At 55.1% G+C, this 25,639-nt stretch overlaps 1 protein-coding gene across 3 annotated transcripts; it reads left to right on the forward strand.

Annotated features, from left to right (window-relative positions):
* Positions 1-16,561: 16,561 nt before the first annotated feature.
* On the forward strand, positions 16,562-24,836 carry SERPINH1 (serpin family H member 1). 3 transcript variants are annotated; one of them, XM_004589882.3, is made up of 6 exons: positions 16,562-16,759; positions 17,760-17,803; positions 19,791-20,443; positions 21,162-21,260; positions 21,363-21,595; positions 23,829-24,836. In XM_004589882.3, exons 3-6 carry the CDS (start codon positions 19,825-19,827, stop codon positions 24,129-24,131), a joined length of 1,254 nt encoding a protein of 417 aa, XP_004589939.2. In that variant the 5' UTR covers positions 16,562-16,759; positions 17,760-17,803; positions 19,791-19,824; the 3' UTR covers positions 24,132-24,836. The 3 variants fall into 3 exon arrangements, with proteins under 3 accessions (XP_004589939.2, XP_058519578.1, XP_058519579.1); XM_058663595.1 differs by lacking the exon at positions 17,760-17,803 and having other exon boundaries at positions 16,619-16,759; XM_058663596.1 differs by lacking the exon at positions 17,760-17,803 and having other exon boundaries at positions 16,653-16,786.
* The last annotated feature ends 803 nt before the right edge of the window (positions 24,837-25,639 follow it).

Raw genomic sequence — 25,639 nt, forward strand, 5'->3', positions numbered from 1 at the left:
GGAGGCTGTGCCAGCTCTGCGCCCACTCTGCATGTTCTCTGCATGGGCATTCTCAGCAGCAAGCATCCAAGGCTGAACCTAGCTGTCTGGGTGCCGGGCTCTGGCAAGAGACTAAAGGCCAGCCACCAGAGCGTTCACGGGTGAGGGAGCATTGAGGTCTAGCCAGAGGAAGTGATTTGCCCAGAGTCACCCAGCAGGAAAGCCACATGCAAAGTCCGGCAGCTCAGACCCTATCAGCTGCCTTCTCTCTTAGTCATGCACGGGGGACGAGAAGGAGTGACAGTGACCACAAAAGTCACCCTCTGCCCCCCCCCCCCCGTGGACCCACACACCGCCTCTGCCCACCTGCATGTCATCATGTGAGTCTGCTTCCTTCAGGTGCCCCCTTGATCCTCAGCACAGGCCAGCTCCAGCCACACCCCTTGTCCCCACCCCACACACTCTACTGCGTCCTCTGGGCAGCCCCTTCCCCATTCTTTTCTTCCTTTCTTTAGTCTTGAAACACGTTCTTTTTAAAAGAGTTATTTGAAAGACAGAGTTACACAGTTGGGAGGAGAGAAATACACACATACACACAGAGATCTTCCATCCACTGGTTCAAGTACCAAATGACCACAAAGGCCAGGTCAAAGTAAAGAGCTTCTTCCATGTCTCCCATGAGGGTGCAGGGACTCAAGGACTTGGGCCATCCTTTGTTGCCTTTCTGGGAGCATCAACAGGGAACTGGATAAAAAATGAAGCATCAAGGACCTGAACTGGCACCCATATGAGTTGCAAGCTTTGTTGGCAGAGGCTTAACTTGCCCCTAGAATACATTCTTACCAAGTGGTTATGAGGGGTTGGTGCAATGGCTCATTTGGCTAGTCCACCTTGCAGTGCTGGCATCTCATGAGTGCACCGGTTCATGTCCCTGCTGATCCACTCCCCTTCTGGCTCCCTGCTTGTGGCCTGGGAAAGTAGTGGAGGACTGCCCAAAGCCTTGGGACCCTGCCCGCATGTGGGAGATCAAGAGGAGACTACTGCCTCCTGCTTTCCGACCAGCTCCAGCTATTGCAGGCATTAAAAAAAAAAAAAAAAAAAAAAAGATTTATCTATTTTTATTGGAAAGTCGGATATATAGAGAGACAGAGAACAGACAGGAAGATCTGTCCGTTGATTCACTCCCCAAATGGCCACGGCGTTTGGAGCTGTGCCGATCTGAAGCCAAGATTCAGGAGCTTCTTCTGGGTCTCCCACTTGGGTGCAGGGTTCCAAGGCTGTGCGCCATCCTTGACTGCTTTCCCAGGCCACAGGCAGGAGCTGGAAGGGAGTTGGGGACTCCGGGATTAGAACTGGCACCCAGATGGGATCCTGGCACATACAAGGCAAGGACTTTAGCTGCTAGGCTACTGCACCAGGCCCTTTTGCAGACAGGTTTTTTTTTTTTTTAAAGGATTTATTAATTTTTATTGGAAAGGCAGATTTACAGAGAGAAGGAGAGACAAAGAGAAAGATCTTTGGGCCCGGCGGCGTGGCCTAGCGGCTAAAGTCCTCGCTTTGAACACCCTGGGATCCCATATGGGCACCGGTTCTAATACCGGCAGCTCCACTTCCCATCCAGCTCCCTGCTTGTGACCTGGGAAAGCAGTCGAGGACGGCCCAATACATTGAGATCCTGCACCTGCGTGGGAGACCCGGAAGAGGTTCCAGGTTCTGGCTTCGGATCGGCGCGCACCGGCCCGTTGCGGCTCACTTGGGGAGTGAATCATCGGACGGAAGATCTTCCTCTCTGTCTCTCCTCCTCTCTGCATATCTGACTTTGTAATAAATAAATAAATCTTAAAAAAAAAAAAAAAGAGAAAGATCCTCCATCCATTGGTTCACTCCCCAAAAGGCCACAATGGCCGGAGCTGAGCAGAAGCCAGGAGCCTCCTCTGGGTATCTCACACAGTTGCAGGACCCCAATGCTTTGGGACCTGTGTTTGGGAATCACATGCATAGGGCACGCTTGGTGCCAGGATGAAGACACTGCCTGAGGCACTCACATCCCATCTCAGAGTGCCAGAGTTCGAGTCTCAACCACATGCCCTGTTTGAGCTTCCTATTCATGTGCAATCTGGATAACAGGAGTTTGAGTGCTTGGACCCCTGCTGCCCACATGGGGGACCAGGATGGAGCCCTGGCCCCTGGCTTCAGCAAGTGCTTGAGGAAGGAGCTCACACTCACCAGGCACTGTTCTAGGCACACAGGGTGTACCCTTGTGCTGAATTCCCAGTGACAGTATTCCTGACTTCTGCCTGGGCGCACAGGCCCTCCAAGCAGTGAGCACACCTCCCAGACCCCCAGACCACCAGGGAAGAGTGACAGCACTCAGTCTGCTGGAAAGACATGGGGCAGGGGGTACCTTCGTGGTACATCACTGTGTGGGAGGCGTCCTGGCTGAGCAAGGACAGAACAGTGAGACCGACAGAACTGCACCTGCAGTGAAGGATGAAGATTCAGCCTGTTTGGGAAGGGAACATGGAGGAGGGGACAGCTGGGCTGACCGAGGCATGGCCCAGCTGCTGTGGCCCCGCCACTGCCTCTGCGGTTGGCATCCTGCATGTTCCTGGCGAGGTTTTCCCAGCGTCTTTGCCAGGGCCAGCTCTGTCTCATCAGCCCAGTACAAGCTGAGAATGTGGGCTCCCTGTGAAAACTGCCTAAGGATACCAAGCTGGCAGCAACAGAGTGTTAAGCCAAAAGCAGGACCCTTTGGCCGGGGTTTCCAGATCTAAGAGGACATGCACTAGACACGTGCTGGAAGTTGGCGTTCAGATGGCTAAGAGCGTCTTGGGCGATACAGCTTTTCCATTGTTTATCTGGAGTCCACCCTTCTTGACATGCTGTCTGTTCTCTGATGACCTTAGGATGTGGCCCTTGTCTCTTCTGTCACCTGGGGTTCCTAGGAACAGCCCAGGCTCTGAGAGAAAAAGGTGCTCACACCACAGCCTACAGCAGAATCTCCTGGAAGGCTGCTAAAACCTACACTTCCGGACGCTTATCTTGAGCCCAAGAAGGCTTATTTACAGCATGTTTCGGGGTGATGCTGAAGTTCCTGGCCATCTGAGAGTCACTGTCCTGTAAAGTCCTTAAGAGAAGAAAAAGCATCATGGCCCAAAAATGACCAGCAGAGGGCAGAAGCGTATGCTAGTCAGGCGTCTGGATCCACCCACCGTCTTGATCTGCTCTGTGCCTGACCTGAGTTCTGGGTCCAGGACTAGAGGGATGACAGAGACATGAGTCAGACTCGATCCCTGGCCCAAAAATGGAAATGGAAACAGATGCACTGCCAGGCTGAGGGAGGCCTAGGGTGTGGAAGCCAGAAGAGGTGTTGCTAATTTGGGTAGTCTTCTGGTTGAACAGGCCACCTGAAACTCCAGTAGGGGTCCTCCATGTGGGAAGAAGAGGAGGACAAAGGGCATCGTGCAAGTGAAACACATTGGTCCAAGCATGCATGGGCTGGAAGCTGCCAGGTGTGCTCTGAGAGGAGTGTGGGGCTGGAGGGGAGCATGCATTAGTTTGAGTCTGCACAGTCTGGCAAAGCTGGCAGGATGCTGACCCACCAGCCTGGGTGCCTGGCAAGGGGGCCTGGGCCCAAGAAGGATTTTTGGCTTCATGGCGTGTTAGAGTGCCCCTTATTCCTGTCCCCCTGGCTACAGGATGACCGGAGGACAGGAAGGTGCTAAGCAGCCAGGGACTATGGTCAAAGATGAGGTGCCCATGGAGTTAGTGCCATGGTGTGGTGGGCTAAGCCTCAGCCTGCAGTGCCAGCATCCCCTATGGATGCCAGTTCGTGTCCCTGCTGTTCCACTTCCCACCCAGCTTCCTATTTGTGGCCTGGGAAACAGTAGAGGACAGTCCAAGGCCTTGGGACCCTGCACCCTGGAAGGATTTCTGACTCCTGGATTCAGCTCAGCTCAGCTCCAGCTATTGCAGCCACTTGGGGAGTGAACTGGCAGATGGTAGATCTCTCTCTCTCTCTCTCTCTCTCTCTATATATATATATATATGCATTTAAAACAAAGATAATAAACAAATAAATAAAGGAAGACCAGGTGCCCGAATGAAGCCAGGAGGCCAGCTGTGGCTTCTTCATCCATTCAGTTTCTCATCACGCGTGTCTACGAACAGCTTCCCTGAGCCAGGCCTGGTGGATGCTGGGTGCTGCATGTAGGGGTGACCAAGACAGACAAGCCCCTGGCTTACTCAGGAAAGACCACCAGCAAATGCCCACCAGCCAGCTACAGTGGTGGGCCTGAGGGGAGGGGACAAGAGAAGTCCACCATGCTCCTGGCAGGGTCCGGCCAGAGCTGGGCTGCGTGTAGGGGGAGGAGGGTGGAGGCATCCCCCGAGAGAGCCTCCAACCTGGGCATCCCAACCTGACAGGCACAGATGGCTCATTCAGCAGCCCCTGGCGCCCTCTCCACTGCTGCCCAGAATGAACAATATAGCCATTGAAGGCTTCTGCCAGGACTCAGGGCCTGGCCCTCCTGCTCCCCTAGCTCCCCTGGGCCACATACCCCTGGCTCCAGGCAGGAAGAAAGGGCAGGATTATACTCAGAGAGCACCTCACCTCCTTGGAGTCAGCCTCGGCCTGGGGCCAGGGGACACCCAGGCAGGCACCTTCTTCAACATCTTGCTTTGAGCATGCCAAGAGGCTGGCAGCTAGAAGCAGGGGTGAGGTGCTGAACCTCAATGCCAAGGGCATGCCCTCTAGGGGTGGGCCCTTGGCATGCAGGGTCCCTGGAAGCACATAGCACAGGAGTGGGATTGTTACAGTGATGAAGTTGGTTAAAGTAAAGTGAACTAGAACATGACTTTCCTTTAAATGTTTATTTACCCTCATTTTATTTGAAAAGTGGAGAGGCCTTGGGGGAAGGGAGAAAGAGATAGATAGAGGAAAAGAGGCAGAAAAAAAAAAAGGAGATCCATCACTTGCTAATTCACTCCTTAAATGCTTGCAACAGCCAAGGTTGGACTTGGAAGAAGCCAGGAGCCTAGAATTTAATCCAGATCTCCCACGCAGATGACAGGGACTCAGATACATGCCTTCCCTGGGAGTGCATTAGCAGGAGCTGGATTGGAAGGAGAGTTGAGAGTTGAGTCAGGCACTCTGGTTGGGGATGCTAACAACCCAAGTGGGAGACGTAACTGCTATGCCCATGCACACCTCATGAATCACCTCTCTCTCTTCTCTCTCTTTCCTTCTTTCTTTCTTTCTTTCTTTCTTTCTTTCTTTCTTTCTTTCTTTCTTTCTTTCTTTCTTTCTTTCTTTCCTTCTTTCTTTCTTTCCCTCATTTTAAAGATTTATTTATTTATTGGAAAGGCAAATTTACAAAGAGAAAGAAAGGGAGGAAGATTTCCTATCTGCTGGTTTACTCGCCAAGTGGTTGCAACGACTGGAGCTGAGCTGATCTGAAGTCAGAAGCCAGAAGCTAGGAGATTCTTCCGGTTCTCCCACATGAGTGCAGGGTCCCAAGGCTTTGGACCATCCTCCACTACTTTCCCAGGTTACAAAGAGGGACCTGAATGGGAAGCAGAGCAGTCGAGACACAAACTGGCGGCAATATAGAATCCTGGCATTTGCAAGGTGAGGATTTAGCCACTGAGCCATTGAGCTGGTCCCAACTTTTCATTGTTTCTTTAGCTTCACCTTCCTATATGGTTTGACACAACATTGTTTGACTTTCTAGAACTGGCTACATAATTAATGGACTATAATTTTTTGCCTTTAAAAGTGATGACGGGATAAATGTTGAATCTAGCCAGAAAGGGACCAGTTAGGAAACTCAAAATCCCACCGGAGTGTCTGGGAGCGTCAACTCTGGCGACCACTCCTGCCTCCAGCTTTCTCCCAAGACAGATTCCTGGAGTCTGTGGCTCAAGCATTTGGGTCCTTAACACCCACCCAGGAGACCTGGGTCGAGTTCTTAGCACTTGGCACCACACTCAGTCCTTACTGTCGTAGGCATTTGGGGAATGAACCAGCAAGTGTGACCATTGTCTCTCATGTCCTGCCTTTCAAATAAATCACAAGACATTTTCCATTCATCGGGTCATTTCCCACACGCCTGCAATAACTAAGGGCTGAGCCAGGATAAGGTCAGGAGCCAAGAACTCCATCTGAGTCTCTGCCTTGGGTGACAGGGCTCCAAACCCTTGCATTATCATGAGTTGCCTTCCCTGGTAAATTAGCAGGAAGCTGAATGGGAATCAGTGCAGCTAGGACTTCAGCTGGCGCTCCGACAGGGGATGCAGGCGTTAGAAGCAATGGCTTAGCCCACTGTGTCACAGTGTTGGCTTATACTTAATTTTTTTATTGCAAATATTTTCAACATGGCAAACAGGCCAGCTCTTTCTTCTTTATGGCCCTGGAAGGCTGGGTAGGGTTAACAAAGTAACCAGTTTGTGGGGAGTGGCCCAAATGTGGGTGCCTCCCTAAGCCCTGGCATGCCTAGTGCCAATATGAGCCTCCAATGTTCTTAGGCAGCAATGGGCACAGCCCTGGAGCCCAAGCCAGCAGACCTGGCGTCCAAGTCACCTCTCACCTTTCCAGGCTCTTTGCCGATGGGGGATTAAAATGCTCACCTGGTAACAGGCTTGGGATTCAGTGGAGAATGTCAGAGCTCCTGTCACACAGCGTGGGCATCAGGAAATGCCTGCCCCTCGCTCCTCTGCCTGCTTTGGCCAGCTGGGTCTCTGGTGACCCCCTTCCTGCCCTGCCTCCCTTTCCCGAATTCTTGTTTATGGCTTTCCATTCCAGCTAAAATGATGAGGGAAACTGAGGCTTGAAGGAACCAGTGGTTCCTGTCACATGCAGGCTCAGAGGCTGAGTGTGGCAGGGAATTGGGGGTCACTCCGCCAGAAGCCTGGCTTGGGGGATGCCCAGATTCTCCTCTCCCAGCTGGTTGTGAGCCTGCCAGGCCCAGCTGGACCCACGGCACTGGCTTCAGCCCTTGCTCCACAGGCCAGGACGCACAGCCGTGCACAGCCGTGCACAGCTGAGGGCCCTGGGCGCTTCCATGAAAGGTCTGCTTCCCTTCTGAGTCACAGCAGATCCCGAACAGACGGCCTCCTCATGGCCTGCCTGGGCTGCAGTCCCAGCGCCACTCCAGGATGCCTGGCAAACCGGCCCCCACCCTGCTGGAACCGCTGGACAGCGGCCAGCACAGCTGCATCCCCTTAGCGCGGCCTTCAGGGATAGGCCCACGTTGCATCAGCTCGGCCTGTCTCTGCACAGATCGGCCCCCCGACAGCCAATGGGGCCGGGCCGAGTGTACAGACCCCAGCGCCGGCCCACCCCACGCACTCTCAGCTGGGGAGGCGTTGGGAGGGGCCCTGCAGCCAGGCATCCCGCCCTGCCTGTCCCGCCCCCACCAGCTGCCTCCTCTTAGGTTTCCCCTCCTGCCTGCAGAAGAGGCCTCCATTCTGCCTGCCTTGGGCCAGCAACTCAGCAGCCTCTGTCCTTCCTACAGTGTGTTCGTGTGATGCTCCCAGTCCACCGATCCCGGGCTGCCCCCTCCTTGCCCCAGGGGCCAGGCCCAGGGATGCTACAGTGTCCTAGGCATTTCCAGCTCAGACAAGGAAGCTCCCTATTCTGCCCAGTGTCCATCTCAGGACACGGGCTATGTGCCAGGTCCACCCAGGCCAGAGAGCCCTCCTGTACCCATCAGCCGCCAGGCCCTTTCCGGCCGCACAGCCCTCTGCCCTAGGCCAGCCAACCCCAGCCTCTTGGTCTGGGTGACTGTGACATCCCCTCTCTGCATTCTCTCTTTCCATCTCTCCTGCACTGGGCAGCACGAGGATTCTTTTAAGAACACTCTGTGTCACCCGTCCCTTCCCTGCTGAACCACCTTCAGAAGGAATCGTCCAGCACCCTGGCCTCCAAGCTCCTGGGTGGTTTTATCCCCCGCCTGCCCTCCAACCTGCTGCCCCTCACGCCGTCTCCTCTGCAGCCCCTTCTTCCTGGCCTGCTCTGGCTGCTTCACATGGTGCCCAGCTGCAGTCTGGCTCCGTTTGGCCTGGGCTGCTGGGGAAGGCCAGGCCTGACTGGGGACGGAGGGAGTTTTCTGCCAGCCCCCAGGCTCCAACGCCTCAGCCATGCCCCCTGGCACTCCCGCGCTTAGCCTCCTGCCACCTGCTTCTTTTCTGTTTACTGTTTGAATGGCTTAAAAAATTATAAAAGTAATATGTCAGGTGAATAGCTTATAATACATGAAAATAATGTAAGTGGTTGAAAAACTCAAAGCAGAGAAAATAGAGATGACAGTATTTCCAACTGCAAAGTTAAACAATGAGATCATGGAAGAGTATTTCTTTCTAACCTTTTTTAGGTATATTATACAATCTTTCTATAATTCTACTCTTTATAAGGCTACACGTTCATTAAACCAAATAATAAAAAAAGCAAAAGCAAGCCTTTAGGCAGCAGAATTGCTTATAAAACTTGGTGGGAATCACCCTAAAACCACCAATGACTTTTTGGACACAGGTGAACATTCTGCCAGGTGTCAGTAACTTTGCCCAAAGAAATCTGATAGACTTGCTGTTTTACCCATTTTTCTTTTATTTTTAAAAAATATATTTTGGGCCCGGCAGCGTGGCCTAGTGGCTAAAGTCCTCGCCTTGAACGCCCCCGGGATCCCATATGGGCGCCAGTTCTAATCCCGGCAGATCCACTTCCCATCCAGCTCCCTGCTTGTGGCCTGGGAAAGTAGTCGAGGACGGCCCAAAGCATTGGGACCCTGTACCCTCATGGGAGACCCGGAAGAGGTTCCAGGTTCCCGGCTGCGGATCGGCACGCACCGGCCGTTGCGCTCACTTGGGGAGTGAATCATCGGATGGAAGATCTTCCTCTCTGTCTCTCCTCCTCTCTGTATATCTAACTTTGTAATAAATCTTTAAATATATATATATATTAAGAAATATGTGTTTATTTTATTTAAAAGGTAGAGTTATAAAGAGAGATGAAGAGACAGAGAGCAGAGAGGAGAAATCTTTCGTTTGCTGGCTTACTCCCCGGATGGCCTCAATGGCAGGGCCCAGGCCAGCTGAAGCTGGGAGCCTGGAATGCCATCTGGGTCTTCCACGTGAATGGCAGAGGCCCAAGTACTTGGACCATCCTCAATTGCTTTCCCAGGAGGATTAGCAGGCAGCTGGACTGGAAGTGTAGCAGCCAGAACTGCTATGAGTTGCTGGTTTGCAAGTGGCAGCTTAACTTACTGTGCAGCAATACTAGCCCTTAACTTCTCTTCTTTTTGATATGCCATCCTTGATTTTGTCTGTAACCTTGTGCTGATGTAAAGCAGACACTGATGCCCATTCTTGCACATGGACAACATCATTCCTTAAGCATCTTTGTCTTGAACCAAATTCCCCCAAATTGATTTTTTTTTCTCTTAAAGAGATGCAGATAATTTCCAATTTTAGAAAGGTGTGGCTAGGTGCAGGCATGCAGCACAGCAGGTTAAACTGAGCTAAAAGCCTGGCCTATAGGGCTAATGACAGCTTTACATGTAGGCCTGAAAGAATGACTTGCACGAAGGCCACAGGGGAGCCTCTGAGTCACCAAGGGACAAGGCCGGTATGGCCGGTCGGCTGAGATGAAATGCCATCGAAACGGATAGGAAATACCAGACACTAACAGCTCCCGAAGTTCCAAAACTGTGATAGCTCAAGGGTAGGCTAACCAATGCTTGTTTGCTTCTGTACACCCACTGCCCTCACCCACCACAGACACACACACACACACACACACACACACACACACACACACGAGCTTGCTTTGCTTCTGACAGTGCTGTGAAAGCTTAGGACAAAAACAGCCAGGGGTCTGGCCTTTTGGGAGTGATCCCAGCTGATACTCTCTGGAGAATGAAGTGGGTATCTGCTCCCAGGTGGCCAATTTTCCATAACAAAACCACCACCAGAGATGGCAGCTTCCCATCTCAGAGTCCTGGCTGCTCTGCTTCCAATCCAGCTTCCTGCCAATGTGCCTGGGAAGGCTGTAGAAGATAGTCCAAGGACTTGGATCCTGACCATCTGTGTGGGGTACCTGGATGACGATCTGGGATCTTGACCTTGGCCTGGCCCTGTCTTAGCTGTTGTGGACATTAAATTTTTTTTTTTTTTTTTATGTATTTGGAAGTTGGAGTTACAGAGACAGAAAGATCTTTTGACCACTAGTTCATTTCTAAATTGGCTGCCATAGCCAGGGCTAGGCTAGGCTGAAGCAAGGAGCTTCTTCTGGGTCTCTTATGTGGGTACAGGGACCCAAGCATCCGGGCTGTCCTCCCCTGCTTTCCCAGGTGTGTTAGCCGAGAGCTGGATGGGAAGTCAAGCAGCAAGAACTTGAATGGGTGTCTATATAGAATATCGGTGCTCTAAGCAGCTGCTTAACCAGCTGTGCCATAGCACTGTCCCCTGTTGCATACATCTGGGGAGCGAAGCAATGAAGCGAAGATCTCTGTGTCTTTCCAAGAGAGAGAAACGTGTGCACAGGTGACGCATTCCTATGATCCAAAGGCTCACAAGTCAGTCTCATGCTTCCCCTTCAGTTCTCCCCCTGTCCTTCCATCAACATCGCCATTTCTCACTCAGCATCCAGGGCCAGTCTGTGCACATACAGGGTCAGCTGTGACAGTGGAGACACAAGCTCCTCTCTCTTCTCTCCCCTCCAAGACCAAAGCAGTTCCAGGAGGTGAGGAACCTCTTCATTTCCTGGTCCCCACAGGTAGGCTGTTTCCCATGTTCATGCTTAGGAACAAGTTGCAGTTCTGGACCTGCAACCCCCCTCTCCAAATAAGTGCATCAGCTGCCTTTCCCTCCTGCCGATAGCACACAGGAGTCTCTACGCCTGCAGAAAATTAAATGCCAGACCTTGATCCTTCTATTCCCATGTTACAGATGAGGAAACTGAGGCACAGTGAGGTCACTCTGGGGACTGGCAGGGCTAGGTCCCAGCTCAGATCCCAGGCTGCGTCCTTATCTTCTGCTGCGCTTCCCCTGGGAACGCCCTGGCTCCAGACACAGCCCTTTGTTTGCCCTTGGGTATACGTTGCAAAGTCAAGCATGAGTGTAGCTGGCAAGACGACACTCAGAGGACAAAAATGGTTGGAGGTGGCCTGTTCAGGGGAAGCAGGCGAGTGGGGCCAATGAGGCTGGTGCTATTTCACAATGGAGTCTTTTCTTTTCTTTGTTAAGATGTGTTTATTTTTATTGGAAAGGCAGATTTACAGAGATAAGGAGAAACATAGAGAAAGATCTTCCATCTGCTGGTTCACTTCCAGATGGCCACAATGGCTGGAGCTGAGCTGATCTGAAGCCAGGAGATGCTTCCGGGTCTCTCATGTGGGTGCAGGGGCCCAGGAACTTGAGCCATCCTCTGCTGCTTTTCCAGGCCACAGACAGGTAGCTGGACAGGAAGTGGAGCAGCCAGGACACAAACCACACCTGTATGGGACACTGGTGCTTGTGGGTGGAGGATTAGCCAGTTAGCCTATCACACTGGGCTCCAAGGGGCCTTCCTTCATCCTTCCTTTGTTTCTTCCTTCATCCAGGTATCTCCCTGCTGCGGAGCATGCTTTTTACTTCCAGTAACTACGATGTGCCAGAGCTGGGAGTAGAGGACTCCCAGGGCCTCTGGAGCCCAAAGGCAGGGCTTTCTGCAGGCCACAAAATGCAATGGCTGAAGCAGATCAGGGCTGGGGGAGGGGTGCAGAGCTCTGGAGCCAGCCCATCCTCCTTCCCCTTCCTCCCCAAGATGCTAAGGCTGGGAGCACAGCACTGTGGCCAACCTGAGCATCACCCTTACACAGGTGCCAGCAGCTTCTGGAGAGGAGAGGAGGACGCAAAGGAGGGGAAAGGCCCACTTTGGCAGGCAGCCGGAGCCATGTTCTTGGGTGCCAGAGGAAGTCTGGGAAGGGCTGGGGAGCACACGCCTGTGTCCAGGTGAAGCTTACACACATATGTGCGTGCTCTGCAGGGTGTACTGGGTATCCACGGATGGCCTGGAAGGACTGTCCCCACACCTGCATGTGTGCAGTGCAGGCACACGTGGATGCATCCGTGGGTGGCCATGGAGCATGTCTGTGCTTCCTGGGTATCATGTCAGGCATGTGCGTGGGGGAAGGCACTGCAGTCTGTGTGGCTGGTTACCCCCCAGCCCCAGAGGGCTCCAGAGAGGGGCAGGGAGGGAGGGGTTGCCGCAGGAGGAGGAACCCTGGGCCCGCCTACCCTGCACAGGCCAGCCTTCCACCATGCAACGTGGCAGCTCACACACAGGACGGCCCTGTTGGACAGCAAGGCCTGTGCTGGGCGGGAGAGGCTGAGATTGTAGCAATCGCATTTCCCTGACTCATCGCCTGGGCGGGGAGCCCCCGCTCAGCTTTTGGGCAGCATCTCCAAGAAGAGCTGCCTGGAGCGTCCCGCCCCGCCCACCATGCCTTGGAGGCCCCAGTTGTGTTCCACGTGGGAAGGACCAGAAGACTCAACTGTCTTCCCAGTAACGATTTCTGAAGTGAGAGGCACGAGGATGCCCAGCGACAGCCCAGATGCCCTGGAATCTCACTTCCTCTGCCCTATGAGACTGCCTGTCTCCCTCAGTCAGACAGAGGTAGTGTTGGAGGGGACCTAGGGGACAGGCTCCAGCCCAGCTCCAACTCAGGTTTGCTGTGTGACCCCAGGTCCATGCTGGCCTTCTCTGGGCCTCATTTTTCTCTCTGGAGGGCGACTGCAGCTGGGCTCTGTGGCATCAGGCTTCCTGCTGCCCATTCCTCTTGGGTTTTACGGAGCTTCCAGTTGGGCACCCACTGTGTCTGCAGAGAGCCAAGGTTGTGGAGGAGAGACCCAGACTGCCAGCACCACGCTCCCCCACCCTCCTCTTTCAAAAGATCTGCCTTTTCCAGAAACTCAAGGGCTAGAATGTGGGGGAAGGGCCACTTCCAGGACTGGGCTCAGAGCTAAGAATAATGTGGCAAAGGCTCTTGACATTTTTTTCGCTGATCCTGGGAATTTAAAGGAGCCGTTGCCTTTTTCTCCCTGGGCAGGTCACACTTGCAGTTCAGAGTCAGCCACTCCCCCAGGCCTGACTGGCTGGCCACCCCTTCTGTGTCATGCCCAGTCTGGTGGATCCAGGGACATAGAGCAGGAGAAGGGAAAGGGGAAGGCCATGCCCTTGCTAAAGTCTGACAATGGGGGGAGGAGGCTTCAGGCCCCATCTTAGCCCCTTAAGGGCTTACTGAGGCTGGCAGGGTGTCTGCAGACCTAGGCAAGATAGAGGTGTGGGCATGGGTTCCGGAACCTTGGACACCGTGGACTGAGTTTTTTTTTTTTTTTTTAGGTCTTTCATTCACTGGTTCACTTTCCAAATGGCCATAATAGCTGGAACTGAGCCAATCTGAGATCTGGAGCCAGGAGCTTTGTCTGGGTATCCCATGGGGGTGCAAGGAGATGCAGGGAGATGTAAGATGGCCCCTAAGATTATGGGTCACCCTCCACTGCTTTCCCAGGCTACAAACAGGGAGCAGGGAAGTGGGGCAGCTAGGACATGAACTGGCACCCATATGGGATTCTGGCGCTTGTAAGGTTGAGGATTTAACCATTGAACCATCATGCCGGTACCAACTAAGCCTTGAAAGCAACACATCGTTGAGGCAGGAGAACACACACAGAATCAAGACAGGCATTGCACCCCAAAGATTCGGACAGAACCTCAAGGCCAGAGGTTTTGTTCATGATCACATCTATGTTTAAAAAGATAGGGCTGTGTCCAGCACCCTGTCATAGCAGGCTGCAATGCCATATGGGTACTGGTTTGAGTCCTAGCTGCTTGTATTGTTTAAAAGATTTATTTTTTTTTATTTATTATTATTATTTTTTTTTATTTTTTATTTTTTTATTTTTATTACAAAGCCAGATATACTGAGAGGAGTAGAGATAGAGAGGAAGTAGAGCTGCTGGGATTAGAACCAGTGGCCATATGGGATCAAGGCGAGGACCTTAGCCACTAGGCCACGCTGCCAAGCCGAGATTTATTTATTTTTATTAAAAAGTCAGATATATAGAGAGGAGGAGAGACAGAGAAGAAGATCTTCTTAGCTAATCTGAAGTCAGGAACCCAGAGCCTCTTCCAGATCTCCCACGTGAGTGCAGGGTCACAAGGCTTTGGGCCATCCTCCATTGCTTTCTCAGGCCACAAGCAGGGAGCTGGATGGGAAGCAGGGCTGCTGGGATTAGAACCAGCACCCATATGGGATCCCAGCATGTTCAAGGTGAGGACTTTAGCCATTAGGCTACTTGCCGGGCCCAGCTGCTTCACTCTTGATCCCGCTTACTGCTAATGCCCATGGGAAAGCAGCTAAAGATGACCCAAGTGCTTGGGGTCCCTGACACCCCCATAGGAGAACCAGAAGCTGCTCCTGGCTTTGACTTGGCTCAGCTCTGGTTGTTATGGTCATTTGGGGAGTGAACTAGTTGATGGAAGGTCTCTCCCTGTCTCTCTGTAACTGCCTTTCAAAAGAAATAAAATATGTATTAAAAATACAAAAGATAGTGAACAATTTCTTGGCTGATTGGGTGAACAGTGGGGTCACTCCACTCCATCCCTCCCTCATCATCTGCCCACCTGCTGCTGTCTCTCAGGTCACTACTAAAGGTGAGGGTGAGATGTCCCAGCTGCCCCTGCTGTCCCTCACTAACACACCTACTCTCACAGCCAGCATCCCTGAGGGCGGGCCTTTGGTCCAGTTAGCACCAGGAACAGTAATGAGTACCCAGCTTAAGGGACTACTGGAGCAGGAGGGTGGGGTCGCAGAAGTTGATAGTGAAACCCGGAGCCTGTGGGAGGGACCCAGATAGGGAGGGACCCAGATAGGGTCAGAGATGGCCAGAGAGGGAGACACAAGAAAGCGAGGAATGACTTAGCACCACCTTTCTTTTTCTTTTCTCTCCCTTTAAGGTTGTTTTACTTATTTATTTATATTGGAAAGGCATATTTATAGGGAGAAGCAGAGACAGAAAGATCTCCCATCTGCTGGCTCACTCGCCAAGTGGTTTCAGTGGCCAGAACTGAGCCAATGTGAAGCTGAGAGGCATGAGTTTCTTCCGGGTCTCCCACGAGGGTGCAAGGTGCCAAAGACCTGGGCCGTCTTTTGCTGCTTTCGCAGGCCACAAGCAGGGACCTGGATGGGAAGTGGAGCAACCAGGATACAAACTGGTACCCAAATGAGTTAAGCCACTGAGCCATTGCGCCAGACCCTAACATTGTTTTTTTAAAAAAAATCAGAGTGGAGGAATTAGAGTGGAGGATAACACAAAGCCTTGGGACCCTGTACCTGCATGGGAGACTCGGAAAAAATTCCTGGCTCCTGGTTTCAGATTAGCTCAACCCTGGCAGTTGCGGCCACTTGGGGAGTGAACCAGTGGGTGGAAGATGTTTGTCTCTGTATCTCCTTCTCTCTGTGTATATGCCTGCCTTTGCAATAAAAATAAGTAAATCTTAAAAAGCAAGTAAGCAGGGCCCGGCAGCGTGGCCTAGTGGCTAAAGTCCTCGCCTTGAAAGCCCCCGGGATCCCATATGGGCGCCGGTTCTAATCCCGGCAGATCCACTTCCCATCCAGCTCCCTGCTTGTGGCCTGGGAAAGCAGTTGAGGACGGCCCAAAGCATTGGGACCCTGCACCTGCGTGGGAGACCTGGAAGAGGTTCCAGGTTCCTGGCTTCAGATTGGCGCGCACCGGCCGTTGCGGCTCACTTGGGGAGTGAATCATCGGATGGAAGATCTTCCTCTCTGTCTCTCCTCCTCTCTGTATATCCGGCTTTCCAATAATAATAAAATCTTTAAAAAAAAAAAAAAAAGCAAGCAAGCAAACAAACGAACAAAACCAGAGTCAGAGAGAGAGAGTGCGCCTCCATCTGCTGGTTCATGCCCCAAATGGCCAGAACAGCCAGAGCTGGACTGGGCCTAAGACAGGAGCCAGGAGCTTCATCCAGGTCTTCCCACATGTAGTCATAGCTCAAGGATTTGGGCCACCTTCCTTTGCTTTTCCTAGGCACAGCAGCAAGGAGCTGGATCCAGGTGGAGCAATCAGGACCCCACCAGGAGTCCATATGGAATTTCGCAGCCAGGATGTAACTGAAGCCCAGGAAGGGCAATCAATTTGTTTAGGGTCCCATAGTCCACCACTGGAGAGCTAGGGGTCTCTCTTCCTGCCCCCATTTCCAAGCCCACTCTCCAGGCTGGGGTGGGGAGGGTTCTGTCTCCACTGCAAGAAGTGGGTCTCCCAGGGGAACAGGTCAAGGGCTGGGCATGCACAGACCCTTCTCCCTCTCTGGGTGAACATGGAGGTTGGAACTCTTAGGTGAAGCCTGGATGGATAAGGGATCCTGTCTGAAGGGCGGGGAGGTGAATGAGAGAACATCTCTGTCCCAGGTTCTTGGGGGTTCCCAGGCTTTGTGGATGCCGGGGTCCCCCTGCGGCCCTGCAGTGCGGGATGAGGGGGGCAGTAGGACCCAGGGTCGGAGGGGCGGGAGCCGGGGAGGTTTGGAGGAGGTCTTTGAATTTTTTTCTATTTGGCGGAGCGGGGCGCCCTCCGGAAGCATTTCCAACTTTCCAGAAGTTTCTCGGGACGGGCGGGAGGGGGAGGGGAACACCATAAATAGGCCGGGGCGCCGGGGGGCGGGCGGAGAGCAGGTTCGACCGCGGCGCTGCGATCGTGCTCCGACCCGTGCGCTCCAGCCCGCCAGGTGAGCGGCGGGGCAGGAGGGTGGCAGGTGTGGCCAGGGGTCCGGGGAGCCGGCGAGGTCGCGAGCCTGAGGGCCAGGGCGGAGCGCACAGGATGCGGAGAGAAGTGCGGGGCGGAGGTCGTGGTGGCCGCCGGGAGGGTCAGGCGGCCAGGGAGCTGGGCCTGGGGGTGTAGAGGAGATGGGGGACAGGCCAGCGGCGCCTGCAGCCTTGGAGTGAGCCTGAGAGGACAGCGTGGGCTTGGCTTTTCCTTGGATCGCGGGTGTGGGGGCTCTCTAGTCTCTGAGGGTGGTAGCTAAAGCAGGGCCTTGGCCCCCGCCAGCCTCTTCTCGACCTGGTAACCAAAGGGGGTACAGAGGCCGACAACAAATGTTTGAGAGTCCACCCCGCTCTGTCCACTGTCGCCAGGACCTGCAGGCTTCAGGCATTAGCGGGACTCCCTGCCCCCAGCTTTGGGCATTCCGAAGGCGGCTAGGGAGGAGGAAGAGGAGGAGGTAGAAGAGGAGGAGGAGGAGGGGGTGCCGACGGCGCTTCCAGCCTGGCCGGCTGCCCAGCCGCTCCTCTTCCCCGGTTTCCTGCGGGTCCTTCTGAGCTGTAGGGCCCGGATGGAGGCCTGGGGTGGAAGGCAGGGGGCCTCTCGCACAGGACAGGGGGACACACCCTCCTGTGCTCAGGGACCCCATCCTCTCCTTCCTGCCCCCGCTTTGTCTCTGGACTCCGGGGATTCCCAGCAGAGCTGTCCTTGCTGCCCTGTGTAACTGGACACCACACAGGCCGCCCTCTGTGCCTAGAACTGCCAGACCCCCTCGCTCATCCTCACCCGGCTCCCCTCCTCCACCTCAGCCCCATGGTGACCTGGGGCGGTGCCCTACCCTGGTCCTGGCTTTTCCCACTGCTCAGAGAGGTGGCCAGGTCCCTGAGCTTAGGGTCTCGTTGTGTCCCCTTGGCAGGGGGCTGGGCCTGCTGGAATCCCATCTGCTTCCTTCTTCTCTTTTCTTTCAGAATGAAAAAGGCAGGCCCTGACCTCCCTCTGGGGCAGTTTCAAGGTATTTTAGATCTTAAAAGTGTTTGAGACTTTCTGGGGGGTCTTCCCCAGCTTCTCCCCTTTCCCCCTACAGCCAGTGCACAGAATTCTGGGGGCTGGTGCACACAGGGCGCCCTGGGCTCACCGGCTGGGCTGGGCTGGGCTGGGCTGGGGAGGCTGGCTTGCAGTAACTTGCCTTCCTCCTAGCTCTGCTACAGAACAGGGCAGCCCTTGTCCCAACCATGCGACTCCCTTCTGCTGGGAGGCCCCTGTGCAGATGACAGGCTAGGATGGCGGGGGGGGGGGGGGGGGGGGCCTCCTGCCTCCCTGGCTAGAAGCCCCCCTCTGCCGGCCAAGGGAGATAACTCAGCCAGCTGCTTGCCACGTCACCATCCCCCATCACAGCAGAACTTGAGCTGCTGCGTGGCTGCGTGGTGGCCCCAGCCCCAGGAATCCCAAACCGGTCATTTGGAGCTTTCTTGAGAAGCCCCTCCCAGCCTTTGAGGTTGTGATTGGCTGGGGGTGGGGGCTTCCGCTCCAATGGATCCTGCCACGTGGCAGGGCTGGGAGCTAGGCTTCTGGGCCGCCCCCTGAGAGGGGATGCTGGTGGGATGAGTAGGGCAGCCCCGTGCCTGTTGTCCTGGCATAATCTTCAGTAACTGCTCCCTTTTTTCTGCTTGTCTGGGGCAGTAAGTGATCCGCTTTTGAGGGAAGTGTCCTGGGGCCTCGTATGGGCCCTGAGATGGCTGCTGGGCCCCATTGGTCCCTGTGTTCTGGATCCCTGCAGATTTCAGCGCGCTGGAGGTGGGGGGGTGGGGGGGAGGGCAGGTCTCCCTTCCCTCGCTTCTCTCCCCCTGGACCTCCACTGCATCCTCAGGCCCCAAGAACAGTGGTAGTCTCCCAGATGGGAGCAGGTGGGCTTGGTGGATGGCAGTGATGGAATTTTCGAGAAACCCATACTGGCCCGAGTCTCAAGGGCTTCTCTGCAGGACTGCATGTTTTTTCCAGGATGGCATCAGTCGGGGCAGTGGGGTCCCAGCCCACACTCCAGGTTCCTCAGGACAGTTCTGGCTTTTCTTCTTGCCTGTTGTATGAAGCAGACAGGAAATGATCTGCAACCCGGAGAACCCATGCAGGGAGACTGTCCTCAGTGGAGGCCCCACAGGGGGTGGGGCTTGGCCTGGGGACTATAGGGGGGAGCGTGGGGAAGGCCAACCCTGAAGGCTTGTTGGCCGGGGGAGGGCAGAGTGGGACTTCTCAGGGCGGATGAAGCGGCTGTGGATGCTGAGCCGTGATGCACCCGCTTCCCCAGGGTCCTGTCCTGGCTGCTTTCTCAGGAAGCACTTCCTCCCACCCCCCAAGTTCCCAAGGATCTGGCCTAGGGGTTTCCCCTTCGGTCCAGCCATTGGGGGTAGGTGGGCAGGCAAGTCTTAGTCAGGGTAGAGGCCTGAGACCCTTGCTGGGTGGACGAGGGAGCCTGAGGCTGGGTGGACACACACACACATTCTCTGTCCCCTGGGGCAGCAGAGGACAGCGTCTCAGTTTTAATGAGTGAACTGGCCAGTGACTCATTAACATCCCACAGAGGAATGAACGGCATGTACCTGGGCAGGACCGTCCTTTGTCCACACACTCCCCTCCCCCCTCCGGGGGGGCTTCCTGCAGACCCCAGGCTAGCTGGGCTCCTCCTCACTGACCAGAGCCCTCAGGATTGAGTGACGAGCAGAGCTGACTTGTGGTATCCCTGGCCTAGCCAAGGGCTCGTCCTGTTTCACTTCCCTGCAGGAATAGTCTTGTCAGGTGGGGGTGGCACTGTAGGGCACTGAAGAGAGGCCACAGCGTCCGCAGGTGCAGAGAGCCACAGTAGTCAGTATGAGTGCCTGAGTCAGGACCCTGGATGCTCTTGCTCCCATCCTTGGTAGTCCCCAGGGTCCGTGCTGGGGATGGCCGTAGGTTGGGGAAGGGTGGGTGCAGGGCTTCAGGGTGCCCTCTCTCTTCATTCTTCACAGGTCCCCCGCTGTGCACACAGCCCACCTCCCAGCCATGCATTACATTCAGCTACTCTCTGCCCTCTGCCTCCTGGCTGTGGCCCTGGCAGCCGAAGTGAAGAAACCCGGGGCGGCAGCACCCGGCTCCACAGAGAAGCTAAGCCCGAAGGCCACCACGCTGGCAGAGCGCAGTGCCAACCTGGCCTTCAGCCTGTACCAGGCCATGGCCAAGGATCAGGCGGTGGAGAACATCCTGCTGTCCCCCGTGGTGGTGGCCTCGTCGCTGGGGCTCGTGTCACTGGGCGGTAAGGCAGCCACAGCGTCCCAGGCCAAGGCGGTGCTGAGTGCTGAGCAGCTGCGCGACGAAGAGGTGCACGCGGGCCTGGGTGAGCTGCTGCGCTCGCTGAGCAACAACACTGCGCGCAACGTGACCTGGAAGCTGGGCAGCCGCCTCTATGGGCCCAGCTCCGTGAGCTTTGCTGACGACTTCGTGCGCAGCAGCAAGCAGCACTACAACTGTGAGCACTCCAAGATCAACTTTCGCGACAAGCGCAGTGCCCTGCAATCCATCAACGAGTGGGCGGCGCAGACAACCGACGGCAAACTGCCAGAGGTCACCAAGGATGTGGAGCGCACAGACGGTGCCCTGATCGTCAACGCCATGTTCTTCAAGCGTGAGTCCGGGAAATGGGGTGGGACCGTGGGGCAGCCCCTGACCCTGAGCATGAGGGTTGGCTTCCCTTAAAGTGCCGGAGACAACCTGCAGGGACAGAGGTGGTTCCAAGCCCGTCCCACCCACCGGAAGATAGGTGCAGAGAGGGTGTGGCCATATAGCCTGGCACTGCTGCCAAACCCTCTCCATCCCCAGAAGCTAAACTTGAAGGGTGTGTGGCTACACTCATAAAGAAAAGGCACAGGAACCCACCCTCGAGTGGAGGAAGAGGGGCAGGTGCACTTCTGTACTTAATCAAATCAAAGTATCAGTGTTAAGTGTCTTGGAATCAATGAAATTCCCTGAGTGAGCTGGGGAAAGGGCCAGCTTAAAGAATGCCTGGGAGTGGGTACAGGTGAGGATGCTGAGGGGCCCCTCCCCAGAGGAGCAGAGCCAGGACTCTGGCCCAGGCGCCTCAGTGCTTCATTGAAGATTAGATCTGGGGGTCCTGAGTCAGTCTTGCGACCCTTCCGTGTCGGCAGTGCTGACACTGTTTGATCCCTGTGGCCAAGCTGGTCTCCTAGCCAGTCAGTGTTGATTTAGGTTCCAGCAGAGGTCTGACGGTGACCAAGGGCAGGGCACAGGCTGCTGTCACTAGGGCACAGTTGGGGGTGACTGTGGACTGTGACTGTTCCTGGGGCAGGGCGTGTCTCTTACTGTGTGATCTGCCCCCTCCACAGCACACTGGGACGAGAAATTCCACCACAAGATGGTGGACAATCGCGGCTTCATGGTGACACGTTCCTACACAGTGGGTGTTACGATGATGCACCGGACAGGTAAGTGCCTTGGGGAGCAGGGTAGGGGCCAGTTCCCAGGGTGCCTGGGCGTGGCCTGTCCTGCCTCGTGTGTACCCAGTGTCCCTTGCTGTCCTCTCCCAGGCCTGTACAACTACTATGATGACGAGAAGGAGAAGCTGCAGATGGTGGAGATGCCCTTGGCTCACAAGCTGTCCAGCCTCATCATCCTCATGCCCCACCACGTGGAACCCCTTGAGCGCCTTGAGAAACTGCTGACCAAAGAGCAGCTGAAGATCTGGATGGGGAAGATGCAGAAGAAGGCAGTGGCCATCTCCCTGCCCAAGGGGGTGGTGGAGGTGACCCATGACCTGCAGGTGAGGGCTGGCCCAGCTCAGGGGCCTTCAGGGGTACCCACTATTTAGTTTGGCAGGTGTGTTCTGAGCACCCCCTGCCCCTGGGCAAGCCCAGGTGGTGCTGAACTGTGCCGGGTGGGGGAAGCAGGAGAAGGGGGCCCTGTCCCTGGGAAGGTGACACCAGCAGCCTGATGTCCATGCGTTTGGCCAGGTGTTCTTTTCAGCACTTTATGTGAGTTAGACCCTCAGTCCTCAGAGTGACTTTGTAGGTAGACCTGTGAACTTTGTCTCACAGCCCTTGACTTACTGGACTGCCTCCGGGAGTCTGAAATGCGCCAGTAACAGGTGGTCCAAGCTGGAGTGTTACACACTGGGCGGTGAGCACGTTATTGGCTGCAGGTCCCTCGGGAAAGCCAGGAGGTCTGCACGCATGCTCACAACTCTTCCCGAGGAGCACACAAGTGATGGCAGGCAGAGGCTGGGAGAGAAGCAGAGTCGGGGTCTCCCACAGCACACACCACGACACATCCTGGCACAGGTGTAATCCCCAAAGGGGTCCTGCCATCAGAGGGATTTAGGGAGCTTGGGGTGACACTGGAGACTGACTTCATACAGTAGGTCTGAATGGGGTCTTTACATGAGCCAAGGGAGACTGCGGTGGAGACCCAGGTGGCCTTTGAGTGTCCAGAGGAAGTGACACATGTTTGAGCTGCTCCAAAGAGGAGCTTCCATCTTGCTCTGCCTTGGATGCCAGAAATGGGTCCCTCTCTGGCGGCTCCTCGCCCACTGATGGTGAGCCCTTGCTGTTGAGAGGACTTGGAGAGATAGAAGGAGGTGGGGTTTAGCTGCAAGCCGGGGACTGGTCTGGGCTCTGGACACAGAACTTGACGGAGGAGCCTCCGTCTCCTGGCCGGGTCTGGCTCCAACTCTGGACCTGCCACCCCTGCCCTTCTCTGCTGTGCTTTGCTAGAACCCTTGGCAAAGACACCATCTGCCAGTTTGTGGAATACATGGAGCCTTGTGCCAGTTGTCAGGATGGGAACAGCTGGGCCCACTTACATATGCCTATCTCGGGTCTTCCCTACACCTGACATGTCTGGTTGTGCTCGTGTGGCAGGGAACCCTGTGGAGGCCCTGGGAACGAGATTAGACACTGGGAGAATGAAGTCCAGAGGTGCTGAGGCCAGGCATGGCATCGTCATGGAGAGCACATGGCTTCTACTATCAGGGACCCACAGCCAGGGCTTTCTTAGTCATACTGTGCTCTGGTCTGAAGGAGGTGCAGATGTCAGATCGTACTAGATAAGGTTTCTTATGTAGCTTTAAAATTTACTGAAAGGCAGAGAGAGGGACTGGCACCATGGCTCAACAGGCTAATCCTTCACTTTCAAGCACCTCATCCCCGATGGGTACCGGTTTGTGTCCTGGCTGCTCCACTTCCTATCCAGTTCCCTGCTTGTGACCTGGAGAAACAAAGGAGGAAGGCCCAAGTCCTTGCACCCTGTATTCACATGGGAGACCTGGAATAAGCTTTTGGCTCCTGGCTTCAGCTTGAATTAATTCTGGCTATTGTGACCAATTGGGGAATGAACCAGTGGTGGAAGATCTTTGTCTCTCTTTTTCTCTGTAAATCTGCCTTTCCAATAAAAATAAATAAACCTTCAAAAAAAAAAAGCAGATAAAGAGGAGAAATATGCCATCTACTGGTTTATTCCTCAAATGCCTCCAACAGCCAGGTCTGAGCCCGAGCACAGCCAGGTCTGAGCCCGAGCACAGCCAGGAGCCTGGGACTTCCAACTGGGTCTCCAAGCAGGGTTTGAAGCCCTCAGTCATAACTGTCTTTGGATCCGCCCTTCTCAAACTTGAATGTGCCAAGAGTCGTCTGGGGAGTGCTTAGTTAGCAAGGCTACCAGCTCACCCTGGATATCTGACCCTCACTAGTTAGGTTCCTGTCAGGTGTTTCCACTAAGCCACAGGAGATATCCGCTCTGCCTGGCCCGGAAGTGTGTGGGGATATTTCAGTCAAGGTTGTTGGACAGTGCTGGAGATAAACACCAGCTTTGTCTGAGTCTCAGGTCTCTTCCATGCATTGGCCGTGGAACGCCTCCCTCATAGGGCTCTGGTGGGGATTAGGAAGGCAGGTACGAGGGGCCCAGCACTGGGCCTGGCAGGTGCTGGGGGGCAGGGAGGGGTCATTGTTTCTGGGGCAGGACGCTGGCAGGCACAGCCTCACCTGCATCCTGTGGTCCCTCAGAAACACCTGGCTGGGCTGGGCCTCACCGAAGCCATCGACAAGAACAAGGCTGACTTGTCGCGTATGTCGGGCAAGAAGGATCTGTACCTGGCCAGCGTATTCCACGCCACCGCCTTCGAGTGGGACACAGATGGCAACCCTTTCGACCAGGACATCTATGGACGCGAGGAGCTGCGTACCCCCAAGCTGTTCTATGCTGACCACCCCTTCATCTTCCTGGTGCGCGACACCCAGAGTGGCTCGCTGCTGTTCATCGGGCGTCTGGTCCGGCCCAAGGGTGACAAGATGCGAGACGAGTTGTAGGGCCCCACTCCCACCCCTAGGGTGGGTGCGGGATGGCAGGAGGCGGCCGTGGGCTCCTGAGACACATGGGTGCTACTGGGGGAGGGGTGGGAGGGAAGGTCCCAGCCTTAGGTAGGCTCTGCAGGGTGGGGGTGGGGAAAGAGACCTCTGCCCGGGCGTGAGTCCCCACAAGTCACAGTGCAGAGCTGGAGGTGCCACAGCCTGTGGGGACCAAGGGCCACAGCCCCCTGCTCTGTCCCCCCAGCCCACCTCCCACTGGGCCCTTGCTGAGCCTGCCTTCATCAGTGTTGTTCCTATTTATGGCCAAATGCCTTGTCACCTGTGAGGGAGGGGACCTCGTGCCTGCGGGCAGTCCGGCCGCTGCTCCTGACACTGCCACCACCTCTGTCCCCTCCCTGGCTCTTCTCCCAGCTAAACAGTAGGTGCTGCAGCTGCTGGGGCCAGGTGCCCCCCATCGCCTCTCATCTGAATGGCCCCAGGCCCTGTGAGGAGGGGGAAGGGATGGGGACCCAGCTTACAAGAGACCCCCGGCCCGGGCAGACTTGGGTTTAATTGGGCTTCATGGGGATGAACTTTTTGGGGTTTGTTCTTTTCCCCGTTTTTAGTCAACATGGGGAGAGAAGGGGTACTTGAGCCTTTTCTTGCAGTCAAACCAAGAACGTATTTGTACAATTGTGTTTTTTTTCAATAAAACTTTTCCAAGGAGATTTTGTTGAAGCTTGGGGGGGGGGCTGAATTAGGAGGTTCACGCATCAGTCTTGGCCAGTCCAAGGTCTCCTGTGCAGCGTGGCCATGGCGTGCTGCTGGGAGAGGCAGCAGCAGGGCCTGGGCCACATTGCCGGCCCTGGGGTCCAGGGTGGCTGGATCCTGCTGGGTGGAGCCCCAGGATGGCCCCTTTCTGTACCCAGGGCCTGGGGTGTTAACTCAGGCGGAGTGTATGTGCTGGGATCCAGAGCAGGGATGTGTGCTGCAGGCTGTGTGTGCTGGTGGGTTTGTAGCAGGGAAGAGGAGGTGCCCAGCACAGCCCTGCCTGACAATCCTGGCTCATCTCATGGGTCCCAGGGGGAGAGAGAGAGAGCGAGAGAGAGAGACGTGTGGGACAGGACCCCAGTGACCAGGGAGGCAGAGGAGCAGAGATTTGAGCCCTGTCTCTGCTGCTTGCTGCCAGGGTGGTCTTAGGCCAGACACTCCCTCTCTAGCTCCTCTCTGCTATGGGCGGGGGGCAGGGAGTGACTGGTTCGGGAAGGACTCAGGCAAGTTCACAGAATCCACCAAGATGTGAAGCCAGTGGATTCACTCCACTAAGCCACGGGGTTTTTTTTGTCTGAAGCCAGAGCTCTGACTGCTCCAAGAGGCCCTCCCTGAACTCTCGATACAGCCAGCCTCACCTACACCTCCGTTTCTCTTCCAGGGTTGCAGGTTGTACTCAGGGCTACAGGATAAGTCATTGCTCTTCCCAGTTCCCTTTCTGTCTCCCCACCTAGAATGGTAGCATGAGGAGGCAGAGG

Source organism: Ochotona princeps, chromosome 4 (genome assembly GCF_030435755.1).
Source record: "Ochotona princeps isolate mOchPri1 chromosome 4, mOchPri1.hap1, whole genome shotgun sequence".
Lineage (NCBI taxonomy): Eukaryota > Metazoa > Chordata > Mammalia > Lagomorpha > Ochotonidae > Ochotona > Ochotona princeps.

What these genes read in the sequence shown, in the direction of transcription:
- SERPINH1 (XM_004589882.3), top strand. Translation starts at nt 19,825, where the DNA reads ATGCATTACATTCAGCTACTCTCTGCCCTCTGCCTCCTGGCTGTGGCC. An exon ending in CAACGCCATGTTCTTCAAGC is followed by an intron (nt 20,444 to 21,161) that starts GTGAGTCCGGGA and finishes CCCCCTCCACAG; the next exon opens with CACACTGGGACGAGAAATTC. An exon ending in TACGATGATGCACCGGACAG is followed by an intron (nt 21,261 to 21,362) that starts GTAAGTGCCTTG and finishes GTCCTCTCCCAG; the next exon opens with GCCTGTACAACTACTATGAT.